Raw genomic sequence first — 13452 nt, 5'->3', positions numbered from 1 at the left:
GGCGCTGCGCCCCACTCAGCAGCCGACGGCCTGCTGGCTGCCCCTCTGTGCCCTGGAGACGCCTTGCCCTGCCCTGCCCTGGTGCTGGCAGGCACCACAGCCCCCACACACGCTGCCGCTTCTACATTACGCGTACAGCAAAGCTGGCTGCCCTGAGGCACCCAGGCAGCCACGGACTCACGGGGACGGGCGAGTAAACCTCGGCTCACGACATCGCGTGACCCAGCGGAGGCAGCAGACGGGGCACCCTGCGCCCTGCACGCTGTGAGCAGCCCTCCTTGTGTCTGGAAGAATGACCTGGCTAACACACGAGCCAGCCCTGCTGCCCCGTGAAGGCGGGACAAAGTCGCCCTGCTGGCGGCGTGCGGCAGCCTGTGGCGGTCTGGCTTCCTCTTCTTCCTCCTCTTCTTCTCCAGGCGTGCTGCTGCCCCTACCTGGCGCTGCGTGTTTTGGGACAGAGGGCAGCACCTACCGGGGCTAGGCCGTGACTCACCCTTGCCCGGCCGTGGCTCCTCCTGGCGTGACGTCACGGCCTGCACCAGGCTCCAGCAGCCGTGCAGGGCCTGGCAGCCCTGGTCTCGTCTGCACACTTCTGCGTGTACACACGGCCTGCACCCACACCTGAGGGCCCGGCCCCAGAGCCTCACCATGGAGGAGAATCTTGTTGTGGTGGCGACGTGACGTCACGTGACGCCACCAAAGAGAACGGCAGGGGGACTCGAGCAACTCCAGGCGCACGGCTGGCCACCGCCGGAGCGGCATTAATGTACGTAGCATTATCGCCGCCGCCCACAGAGGCAGGAACTCTTCGTTGGCCGGTGACACAACCAGGGACGGGCGTTGCAAGCAGGCTCACTTGTCCTGCCCTGAAGGTGGACGCGGCAGCTTGTCATGTCCTCACAGTGAAGGCGACAACGTCACCACTAGTCACCGCTGTTACTGCAGTGACGCTAAAGGTTTACATTGTCATTGTGACGGAGCAAACAGCCCGTGCACCTTGACGAGAAAACAGCCTTGTGGGATAACGTCTCGGCGATAGTACACCAGCGCCTTGTCATCATCAGGCAAACCTCGGGAGCACCATTACTACTACTACTACTACTACTACTACTACTACTACTACTACTACTACACTTCTGCCTTTTTTTCCTCTTCCTACTCCTTATCCTCCTCCTTCCTACTACTATATATACCGGATCAATTGAAGAATCGCCCCCAGAGTTCACAATTGAAGATCTGCCCCACCACCAACTCTGCCCAACTGAAGAATTGCCCTCAACTCTGCCCAGCTGAAGAATTGCCCCTCAACTCTGCCCAACTGAAGAATTGCCCCAACTCTGCCCAACTGAAGAATTGCCCCCAACTCTGCCCAACTGAAGAATTGCCCTCAACTCTGCCCAACTGAAGAATTGCCCTCAACTCTGCCCAACTGAAGAATTGCCCTCAACTCTGCCCAACTGAAGAATTGCCCTCAACTCTGCCCAGCTGAAGAATTGCCTCAACTCTGCCCAACTGAAGAATTGACCCAACTATGCCCAACTGAAGAATTGCCCCAACTCTGCCCACATGAAGAATGGCCCCCAACTCTGCCCAACTGAAGAATTGCCCCCAACTCTGCCCAACTGAAGAATTGCCCCAACTCTGCCCAACTGAAGAATTGCCCCCAACTCTGCCCAACTGAAGAATTGCCCTCAACTCTGCCCAACTGAAGAATTGCCCCCAACTCTGCCCAACTGAAGAATTGCCCTCAACTCTGCCCAACTGAAGAATTGCCCTCAACTCTGCCCAACTGAAGAATTGCCCCAACTCCTGCCCAACTGAAGAATTGCCCCAACTCTGCCCAACTGAAGAATTGCCTCAACTCTGCCCAACTGAAGAATTGCCCCAACTCTGCCCAACTGAAGAATTGCCCCTAACTCTGCCCACCTGAAGAATTGACCCAACTATGCCCAACTGAAGAATTGCCCCAACTCTGCCCAACTGAAGAATTGCCCCCAACTCTGCCCAACTGAAGAATTGCCCCCAACTCTGCCCAACTGAAGAATTGCCCCCCAACTCTGCCCAACTGAAGAATTGCCCCTCAACTCTGCCCAACTGAAGAATTGCCCCCAACTCTGCCCAACTGAAGAATTGCCCCTCAACTCTGCCCAACTGAAGAATTGCCCCTCAACTCTGCCCAACTGAAGAATTGCCCCTCAACTCTGCCCAACAGAAGAATTGCCCCTCAACTCTGCCCAACTGAAGAATTGCCCCACCAGAGCGGTCTGGGGGGGGAAATTGTTCAATTGATCCCATATACCTCCTCCTCCTCCTCCTCCTTATCTTCCTCCTCTTCTTTTTTCCTCCTCTTCTTCCTCTTGTCGAGTCACGAAGAGGAGGAGGAGGGAAGGGCCGCAGGGATTTTTTTTACGATTTTCATTTATTTTGTTTTTGTTTACTTTCTTTTTCCTTCGTCTTCATCTTTTTCTTTTTATTCTGTTATTTTCTTTCTTTCCTTCCCTTTCTTCCTTCTCTTCCTTCTTTTTTCTTTCTCGTTCTAACACACACACACACACACACACACACACACTCCATCCCATCATCTTTCCCTCCTTTCCTTCACTCATCCAAACACTCGTGTGTGTGTGTGTGTGTGTGTGTGGCCTATACGTATAAGACCAGTTGGTTGCTCACAACACGGAGCAATAACGATTGATTGATTGACTGATAGATAATTTACAGGTAAACAAAAATAAGGGAGAATTAAGGGAGGAATAATAATCATTTCCCTAGTGTTGGTCCTTGGAGAGTTGATTGCATTGTTTTGTTATTATTTCAGTAATTATAAGACCTGTGAGCACATTGGAATGAAGTATCTAGGTTTGCATGATGTGTTTCCTCGTTAATATTGCTTTTGATCCCATCCCATGCGAGAATAAATCATTCATCTAAATTCTTTCACACATTATAGGTACAGTGGAACATGTGAACGACCCATAGATGTAAAAATGAAGATCTTACATGCAAATATCACTAACAACGGCCGTTTATTGAAGCCGAGGCCAGAGGAAAACAGATTCACTGGCTTTTGAACTGGAGCCACAGGCTTAGGCCTCTTCCAGAACATCATCTGTGAGTATCTGTGAGTATGAGGCAGCTGGGTCTGGACGAAGTGGATGCAGAGGACAGGAGATTCTGGCGATAACATACAAGAGGGCTGATTTCAGCAGAGAAGAAGAAGACGAGGCCAGAGCTGCCGGGGGTGACGGGCCGACGAGGGCAGTGATGAGGTCGTGCTGGAATGCAAGAAGTATGACAGGGAGAGAACGAAGATGATGCATGTGTTTTGAGTGAGATGGGACGTGGAGTGAACGGGAGGACTGGAAGGAGAGGATGGTGCTGTTGGGGCTCAGTGGAGAGACGAGTGGACGAGTGATTGAGGCAGTGAAAGAGTTCTGAGGGCATGTGGCGTGCAAGATGTAGGGAATGATATCTTGCCCTGAGAACATAGACTTTCCGCATGTTTTCTTTTCTTTTTACTGAGCTGCTGATACAAAGGCCTGGCTGGGGAGAAATCCCGCGCCACCTGTGACATCAAGATCAAGTAAACACCTGAGGGACATAAACACTGCTGATACAAAGGCCAAGCTTCCTGAACGACACCTGACCTGCCGTGTGTTCCTGTACGAGCTGTGTTTCATGGCCTGCCAAGACCCATAACACACAAGGAACTGCTTCAGGGTGCTGGTGAAGCCGCAGGAAAGGTGACTGCTGCCTGGGAGTGTGGGTGGACGGTATGCTTCAGAGAAGGGACTTGCAGGTGGGTGGGTGGACTGTGTGCTGGGATTGGCAGGTGGGTGTGGGGTGGACTGTGTGCTGGGATTGCAGGTGCAGGTGTGGTGGGTGGACTGTGTGCTGGGATTGGCAGGTGGGTGTGGGGTGGACTGTGTGCTGGGGATTGGCAGGTGGGTGGGTGGACTGTGTGCTGGGATTGGCAGGTGTGGGTGTGGGGTGGACTGTGCTGGGGATTGGCAGGTGTGGGTGGGTGGACTGTGTGCTGGGATTGCAGTGTGGGTGGACTGTGGGGATTGGCAGGTGGGTGGGTGGACTGTGCTGGGATTGGCAGGTGTGGGTGTGGGGTGGACTGTGCTGGGATTGCAGGTGGTGGGTGGACTGTGTGCTGGGGATTGGCAGGTGGGTGGGTGGACTGTGTGCTGGGATTGCAGGTGGGTGCTGCAATGACTGGCGGTCCACCAGTCACCACACCCAGTCCTCCTCACACCACTGGTGGGTGTGGATGTATGCCTGAGGACTGTGTGCTGCAGAGAGGGAGGGACTGTTAGGTGGGTGTTGCAGTGACTTACTTACTTTGTTGAATCTCCGCTGCTTCCCACTGTCTCCTCTCCTCTTGTGCCTTGGAGACCATTTCCATTGCCACCTGGCGTTGGTGGCTGGTCAGTTACTGTTGACAGCCGCTTGTCCAGGTGGTACAGTTGCGGAAATGAGTTCCTGCACCCACTGTGGTGTACCTTCCCTCCAGCCGGCAACGTTGCAGTAGTACTACTCAAGTGTTGCTGTGAATGAACGGTGTTGGTCGTGTTCGGGTGTGAGTGGCGGAGAGGCTCACTGCTTTTCAGGAAGTGTAAGGGAGGCTTTATTCATAATTATCCAGCCTAGGGAGCACCAAGTATTTCCACAGTGTCAGCATACAGTCCTGTTTTCTGGTTCTGAAGGTACGGAGTATCCAACCAGTGAGTCTTGGGGCTGTCGCTGTGATCTTGTCGTAGTGCAATGTGAAGGTGGCGTCATCACTCACATACACTCCAAGATCCTTGACGTGGTGTTTGATTTCGATGGTTTGCTGGTTGCAGATGTAACTTGTGGTCTTCAGCTCCTGTAGTGGGCCATATCTAAGTGCTTCAAATTTGTCACTAGATAAATTCAGATTCAACAGGGACATAGGCAAAAATTGGTTTACTAACAGGGTGGTGGATGAGTGGAATAGGCTTAGCAGTCATGTGGTGAGTGCCAATACAATTGTCACATTCAAAAATAGACTGGATAAATTCATGGACAGCGATATTAGGTGGGGTTAGATACACGGGAGCTTAGGGTCAAAGGAGCTGCCTCGTACAGGCCTACCGCCTCTTGTAGACTCCTGCGTTATTATGTTCTTATTTTCTTATGTTTAGCAGCATGTTGTTCTCTTCTGCCCAAGCTATCGGTCTAGGTCAGCTTGTAGCAGGGCAGTGTTACTGTGGGCTTGTACATGTTTAATGATCTCATGTTGTCTGGTGAAGGATGTGGCTTATGCATGCTGGAGGTCTTGGTCGATGTATTGTATCATGACCAGGAACAGTAGTGGTCCCAGCACCGAGCCTTGAGGAACGCCACTTTTGACTGGGCTGGGTCAGATAAACTGCCCTGGACTGACACCTGTTGAGTTCGGCCTGTGAGGAAACTGTGGCTCCATCTTCCTAGGTTACCGCTGATACCATGAGCCTGAGTTTGTGTACCAGTAGCCCATGGTACACCTTATCGAAGGCCTTGGCAGTCTAGGTAGATGACGTCTGTGTTCCTACGATCCTTCACTGCCTCAAGTATTCCTCGGTAGTGCTTCAGTAGCTGTGAGACAGGAACAACCTCTCCTAAATCCGTGCTGTCCTCGTTTAAGGCATTCTTCTTTTCTAGACGGTCGATGATGTCGCCACTCACCCTCCGACCAATGGTGGGTGTGGTTACGGAATAGGTGGACTGTGTGTCGCAGAGATAAGGATGACTGTAGTAGCCATAACATTGCTGGAAGGGTCGTGCATGATATTAATGTAACATTTTGTTGTGCTGTCATTATTACTACATCATATTACCTTGTCTTGCAGGGGAGCCATGACACAGTTGAAGCAGAAAGGCGACTTGTTTTCGGTGAGTGAGACAAATACCAAGTTTCTGCTGTTTTAGTTAGTCATTCACTTCTCTTGTTTCCGTCTCCATCTGGATATTTTTTATATATACCTAGCCTTGTAATTTGATCACCATTATTACTGGTTAAGTTTGACGAGGAATATTCCAAACATATTTCTATTTATTTCAGGTCAAGGTAAAGAAGGAAAAGAAAGGCAGTAAAGGCAAGAAGAAGAAGCAGCAGGAGGGAGACAGAGAGGTCCAGAAGAAAACACCCAAGGCTGACCACTTGTCTGCCCTTGATGTCCAGCCGTTAACTTACAAGGTACAGGCTAATTCTCTGTTGGTACTTTTTTATCATTCTTTTCCTTACTCTTCTGTCACTGTCTCATTTTAATTTTTCATATCAGTGTCTGCATATTGAATAGACTTTGTTTGTGTGTATATCAGTTTTCTTTTTCCCTGTGATGCAGTTTCATGAATCTCATTAATAATAATAATAGTCTGTGGATGGGGGATGGCTGTCTTCCTTGCCGTTACAGCATTAGAATAGTAAGGTTGTGGCAATGGATCAGTGTTGAAGAGACCACAGTAATGCAGATGGCTAACCCTGAAATGACAGATTAAAATGTTTAGTGAGAGATGGAGGACAGAGTAGCAAAATAATGAGATGTAGCTGTATCCCCAGGCCAGGGTTCCCAACCTTTTGTTCCTCTGTACCCTTGGGAAATTTAGGAAAAACAGGGTGTGGAGTCGGATTTTCAAACCTGACCTGACCTGACTCCAGTAAATTTAAATGTTATGACCTGACCTGACTCCAGTAAATTTAAATGTTGTGACTCCGACCTGACTCAGTAAATTTAAATGTTGCACTGACCTGACTCCAGTAAATTTAAATGTTGCATCCGACTCCGACTCCAGTAAATTTAAATGTTGTGATCTGACCTGACTCCAGTAAATTTAAATGTTGCGACTCCGACTCCGACTCCAGGAAATTTAAATGTTGCGACCTGACTCCGACTCTGACTCCAGTAAATTTAAATGTTGCGACCTGACTCCGACTCCAGTAAATTTAAATGTTGCGAATTGACCTGGACTCCAGGAAATTTAAATGTTGCGACTCCGACTCCGACTCCAGTAAATTTAAATGTTGCGACCTGACTCCGACTCCGACTCCAGTAAATTTAAATGTTGCGACCTGACCTGACTCCAGGAAATTTAAATGTTACACCTGACTGACCGACTCCAGTAAATTTAAATGTTTGACCTGACTCCGACTCCAGTAATTTAAATGTTGCGACTCGACTCCGACTCCAGGAAATTTAAATGTTGCGACTCGACTCCATTCAGTAAATTTAAATGTTGCGACTCCGACTCCGACTCCAGTAAATTTAAATGTTGCACCTGACCTGACTCCAGGAAATTTAAATGTTAAGACCTGACCTGAGTCTCGACTCCAGGAAATTTAAATGTTGCGACTCCGACCTGACTCCAGTAAATTTAAATGTTGCGACTCCGACCTGACTCCAGTAAATTTAAATGTTGCGACTCCGACTTCTGACTCCAGTAAATTTAAATGTTATGACCTGACCTCGACTCCAGTAAATTTAAATGTTGCGACCTGACTCCGACTCCAGTAAATTTAAATGTTGCGACCTGACTCTGATTCCAGTAAATTTAAATGTTGCGACTCCTGACCTGACTCCAGGAAATTTAAATGTTATGACCTGACTCTGACTCCAGGAAATTTAAATGTTGCGACCTGACTCCAGGAAATTTAAATGTTGCAACTCCGACTTCAGGAAATTTAAATGTTATGCGACCTGACTCCAGGAAATTTAAGTGTTATGACCTGACCTGACCTGACTCCAGTAAATTTAAATGTTGACTCTGACCTGACTCCAGGAAATTTAAATGTTGCATCTGACTCCGACTCCAGGAAATTTAAATGTTGCGACCTGACTCCAGGAAATTTAAATGTTGCGACCTGACTCAGTAAATTTAAATGTTGCGACTCCGACTCCAACTCCAGGAAATTTAAATGTTGCGACTCCGACTTGACTCAGTAAATTTAAATGTTGGTGACTGACTCCTGACTCGACTCCAGGAAATTTAAATGTTATGACCTGACTCGACTCCAGTAAATTTAAATGTTACACTCTGACTGACTTCAGGAAATTTAAATGTTGCGACCTGACTCCAGGAAATTTAAATGTTGCACCCGACTCCAGGAAATTCTAAATGTTGCGACCCAGGAAATTTAAATGTTACGACCTGACTCCAGGAAATTTAAATGTTGCGACTCCGACTCCAGGAAATTTAAATGTTATGACCTGACTCCAGGAAATTTAAATGTTGCACCTGACTACTCCAGGAAATTTAAATGTTATGACTCCTGACTCCAGTAAATTTAAATGTTACCTGACCTGACTGACCCAGGAAATTTAAATGTTCACCTGACTCCGACTGACTCCAGTAAATTTAAATGTTGTGACTGACTCCGACTCCAGTAAATTTAAATGTTATGACCTGACTCCAGTAAATTTAAATGTTATGACTCCGACTCCAGGAAATTTAAATGTTGCGACCTGACTCCAGGAAATTTAAATGTTGACTCCGACTCCAGGAAATTTAAATGTTGCGACTCTGACTCCAGTAAATTTAAATGTTGCGACTCTGACTCCGACCTGACTCCAGTAAATTTAAATGTTACACTCCGACTCCGACTCCAGTAAATTTAAATGTTGCGACTTGACCTGACTCCAGTAAATTTAAATGTTATGACTCTGACTCCAGGAAATTTAAATGTTGCGACCTGACTCCAGGAAATTTAAATGTTATGACTCTGACTCCAGGAAATTTAAATGTTATGACTCTGACTCCAGGAAATTTAAATGTTGCGACCTGACTCCAGGAAATTTAAATGTTGCGACCTGACTCCAGGAAATTTAAATGTTGCGACCTGACTCCAGGAAATTTAAATGTTACACCTGACTCCAGGAAATTTAAATGTTGCGACCTGAATTCGACTCCAGGAAATTTGAAGGTTGCGACCTGACCTCCGACTCCAGGAAATTTAAATGTTGGTGACCTGACCTGACTCCAGTAAATTTAAATGTTATGACCTGACCTGACTCCAGTAAATTTAAATGTTGCGACCTGACTCCGACTCCAGGAAATTTGAAGGTTGTGACCTGACCCGACTCCGTTTTTTTTTTTGTATATATATATATATATATATATATATATATATATATATATATATATATATATATATATATATATATATATATTTATATATATATATATATATATTTTACCATCCTAGGATATCAATTAGCAAGTATCCTCCATGATATAATTAAATATACACATTATATCATGAAAAACACAATAAAATATGGCCAAACGTATACCTGTACTATATTTTGTCAGGTGGTTGTTATGCATGTACTGCCCTCCTTCCTTAAGGTATATCTCAAGAAAATACAAAATAAAAAGCATGAAAAATATTAAAATACCAATATTCCTGCAGACTGTTTGATTGGACATATCTTCCAAAACGTCAATTTCTCCCAATTTGTAAGAATTCCATGAAGTGAAATCTTTACTAAAAAATTAGCACGTAAAGGAGTCGGAGTCGCCATATTTTACTCGACCTGACTCCGACTCCAACTCTGACTCTGACTCACCTGATTCTGACCTGACCTGACTCTGACTCTGACTCAATTCCGACTCCGACTCCGACCTGACTCCGGCCAAAAGTAGCCGACTCCTCAACTCCTCGACCTGACCTGACCGACTCCACACCCTGGAAAAACCACGAAACTGTAATATTTTGATGTTATTTTTATAATGAAATCTGTATGTGTAGACTGATGATATAAGTTAAATAACAGTTTTGCTTACTAAAATGAGGAAATTGAATAAAAACGACATTGTGCAATTTCAATGCAGATTAGAACACCATGTATTGTACAGTAGTGGTTATTCTCCTACACCCAATGTACCCCCGAAAAGTGCAAATGTACCACTGGGGGTACATGTACCCCAGGTTGGGAGACCCTGCTCTAAGCCCTGATTAATAAAAGAAAAATTAGCATGAATGTAACATATTTTAACCCATCCGCTGCAATTGGCACAGATTTGGCCAGTGGTAGCTTAGTAACATATGCTCCCAGGTCTCTCTGGCTCTGTGGTGGATAGTGGAGTGTTTCCCATGTGGTATTGGTATACAGGATATCCCTCCCAAGGTGCATGACTTACATTTTCTTCATTGAATTTTTAGCAGCCACTTTTGTTCCATTCCTCTATCTTGGTGATGTCTTCTTGCATGAAATCCCAGTCAAGGGGTTAATGTCAGTTGTAAATCATCATTATATCCTATGGAGTATCATTTTCTTGTTTGTTGTGTGTGTGTGTGTGTTCCTGCAGAGCCTGACGGTTGGCCAGGTGCTGCTGGGCTGTGTTGGAGGAGAGGGACTAGGAGCTGGTGGTGAGTCTGCCCCATAAGCTGGTGGGCAGCATCAGCCTGGCAACATCTCTCGGCCCTACACGGCTCCTCTGTCCAAGGTGAGGGTTGCCAAGGACAGTTTTACCTTAGTATTGCTGAGAATGGTCATGAGTTGTGAGTGACTGTGTACACTCATTGAGTTTTCTTGTATTGCCTACAAGTTATTTTATGTTTCATTTTGTTACTCTTTTCTTGCTCATTCTTGTGTGACACCTTGAATGTGCTCAAGTTCAAGGCTAAAATACACCAGCACAGTTTTTCCCCTTGATATGTCTATAAACATTTGTGTGTCATTGATTCTTTCTTTACACTCCACCACAGTGACCTGATCATTCATTTTCTATTTATTTGTATTTTCCAGCTGAAGGATGATGAGGAGGGGGAGGAGGAAATCCAGGCCCTGCAGGAGCTGTATCAGCCAGGCCAGCATGTGGTGTCCATCGAGAAGGTCAACAACATGACCTGGGGTGAGCTGGCCTGCACACACACACACACACACACACACACACACACACACACACACACAAGGCATTAGACCTGTCATCATCATTCTCCTTCATCATCTTCTGTTTAACAACATACTTTCCCATAATCTTTCTGAGTTTTGACGATCAATGATACACTTCCAATGATTTCTGTCCATTGCCTCAGCCTCCAGTGCCCAATGCTGCCAGACTTCAACATACTGCCTCCTGCACCAACCAGTAACCTTCAGTCCTCCTCTCCCTCCCTGTCCACAGTGAGTCTCACACTAATGCCCAATGAGGCGAACTTTGGCATCTCAGCATCGTGCCTGGAGAAGGGTCTGGTGCTGCCCTGTGCTGTGGCCAGCCTGGAGGACAAGGGCTATGTCATGGACACAGGCATTCCCAAGATCAAGGCAGCGTTCCTCAAGAGGGAGGACACGGATAAGGCTCGTAGGTGCCATAGATTGTTTTACGCTTATTTTTTCTCTCTCTCTCTTGGTGTTGTTGGCATATAAAGAGCAGCTTTGAATCATTTACAAGGACTGTGGCTTTATTAGAGTAAGCATTTTGTCATACTATTACTGTTTCATGCTTTGTACATTATAGTTTCTAGTACAATGAACAACAATATTTGCCAACTCTTTCTTTCCTCAGTTTGTGTCCCCAAACTTTTATGTTTTAATCCCTTTGTTATGTCTCTCTTGCTCATCTTCTTTTTAGCTGCTTTTCTTTCTCTTCTTTTACTTCTTCTTTGCTTTCTATTTTCTTCTTTTTCTACTTATCATTTACTGTCCTTATTTTCCCTCATGAGGTTGGATGGGCTATGTGTCTATCCCACTCTTAACAGTCATGTACTCTCTGCCTGACTGACACGCACCGTTGCAGACACTTGGGTGTGCAGTGTGTTACGCTGCGTCCTAACAAACATCTTTGGGAGGGACACCAAAGACAACCTGCGCCTGACCCTCAGTGCCAACCCCAAGGCTCAGCAACCCTGGACCTAAGCCACACCACCAATTTGGCACTCCTGCTCCTGGGCACTGCCGTCAACACTACCATCTCAAAGGTAGGCACTCTTGTCTAACTCCCTAATCAGCAATGTATCTATTTTCTTCCCCTTCAGGGCCAGACAGCTGCTGCACTACCAAGGCTGATATTATTATTATTATCATTATTATTATTATTATTATTATTATTATTATTATTCAAGTTACATATGAACTTCCATGTCAAAAACAGCCTGATATTAAAACATTGTTAGCCTGTCCCACCAAAACAGGTGAGTTGCAGTTATTCTGATACTGCATTGAGAGAATCAAGATCTATTTAAATTTAATTGTTTTATTTTCTATGATTTTATTTTAGTACTCTCTTGAGCTGTCTCCACACACACACACACACACACACACACACACACACACACACACACACACACACACACACACACACACACACAATAAATCTCATTGAAATAACACCTCCATTTTGTATGAATTTTTTTGGTACATGTCTTGCGTACTTATAGAGGGTCTACTGGATTCCAACCATTCCCCAGATACGAGGCGACACGCTCACCTCATGTAGGCGGGGCTGGATGGTGGTGAGCCCCCACCTGGCCCAGCCCTTGACCGGCTGCAGCAGTACGGCCTCGGAGGCAGCGTGAGGGGCAGGGTGCTGTACGTCATGCCCTCAGCAAGGTGGTTCATCTCACCCTCCAGAAGAATGTCTGCACCACGGGGTGAGTACGGAATGCTGTCGCTGGTGTCAAAGCTTAGTGATGTACTGCAATATGTATGAGGCTTAAATAACTATATTGTTAGTTGAGTGTAGCATAGATCTGTTTTCATATCCTTACTTATCGTGTCCGCTGGAATTGGCTTGGATTTGGCTTTCACTGGTATCCTGGTAACATAATAGTCCCAGGTCTTTCTCTGCCTCTGTGGTGGATAGTGCAGTGTTTCCCATGTGGTATTGGTGTGCTGGATATCCTTCACTGGTAGCCTGGTAACATAATAGTCCCAGGTCTTTCTCTGCCTCTGTGGTGATAGCGCAGTGTTTCCCATGTGGTATTGGTGTGCTGGATATCCTTCACTGGTAGCCTGGTAACATAATAGTCCCAGGTCTTTCTCTGCCTCTGTGGTGATAGTGGAGTGTTTCCCATGTGGTATTGGTGTGCTGGATATCCTTCACTGGTAGCCTGGTAACATAATAGTCCCAGGTCTTTTCTGCCTCTGTGGTGGGTAGTGGAGTGTTTCCCATGTGGTATTGGTGTGCTGGATATCCTTCACAGGTATCCTGGTAACATAATAGTCCCAGGTCTTTCTCTGCCTCTGTGGTGGGTAGTGGAGTGTTTCCCATGTGGTATTGGTGTGCTGGATATCCCTTCACTGGTGGCCTGGTAATATAATAGTCCCAGGTCTTTCTACCTCTGTGGTGGATAGTGGGGTGTTTCCCATGTGGTATTGGTGTGCTGGATATCCCTTCACTGGTAGCCTGGTAACATACACTCCCAGGTCTTTCTCTGGCTCTGTGGTGGATAGTGGAGTGTTTCCCATGTGGTATTGGTGTGCTGATATCCTTCACTGGTAGCCT

General features: G+C 46.3%; 1 protein-coding gene across 1 annotated transcript; it reads left to right on the top strand.

Moving 5' to 3' along the window:
• Window positions 1-10758: 10758 nt before the first annotated feature.
• LOC126982444 (protein RRP5 homolog) lies at window positions 10759-11916 on the top strand. The gene is made up of 3 exons (XM_050834488.1): window positions 10759-10860; window positions 11134-11310; window positions 11746-11916. The coding sequence occupies exons 1-3, from the start codon at window positions 10851-10853 to the stop codon at window positions 11862-11864; spliced, it is 306 nt and encodes a 101-aa protein (XP_050690445.1). The 5' UTR covers window positions 10759-10850; the 3' UTR covers window positions 11865-11916.
• The last annotated feature ends 1536 nt before the right edge of the window (window positions 11917-13452 follow it).

Source organism: Eriocheir sinensis, chromosome 51, assembly GCF_024679095.1.
Source record: "Eriocheir sinensis breed Jianghai 21 chromosome 51, ASM2467909v1, whole genome shotgun sequence".
Taxonomy (NCBI): domain Eukaryota; kingdom Metazoa; phylum Arthropoda; class Malacostraca; order Decapoda; family Varunidae; genus Eriocheir; species Eriocheir sinensis.
The sequence above is the reverse complement of the archived record's forward strand: the minus strand, read 5'-3'. Positions and strand labels throughout refer to the sequence as shown.

Bases quoted from the DNA above. Each gene is read 5' to 3' on its own strand.
- LOC126982444 (XM_050834488.1), top strand. The intron at 11,311-11,745 runs GTAGGTGCCATA...GCACCGTTGCAG, and splicing joins GGAGGACACGGATAAGGCTC to ACACTTGGGTGTGCAGTGTG.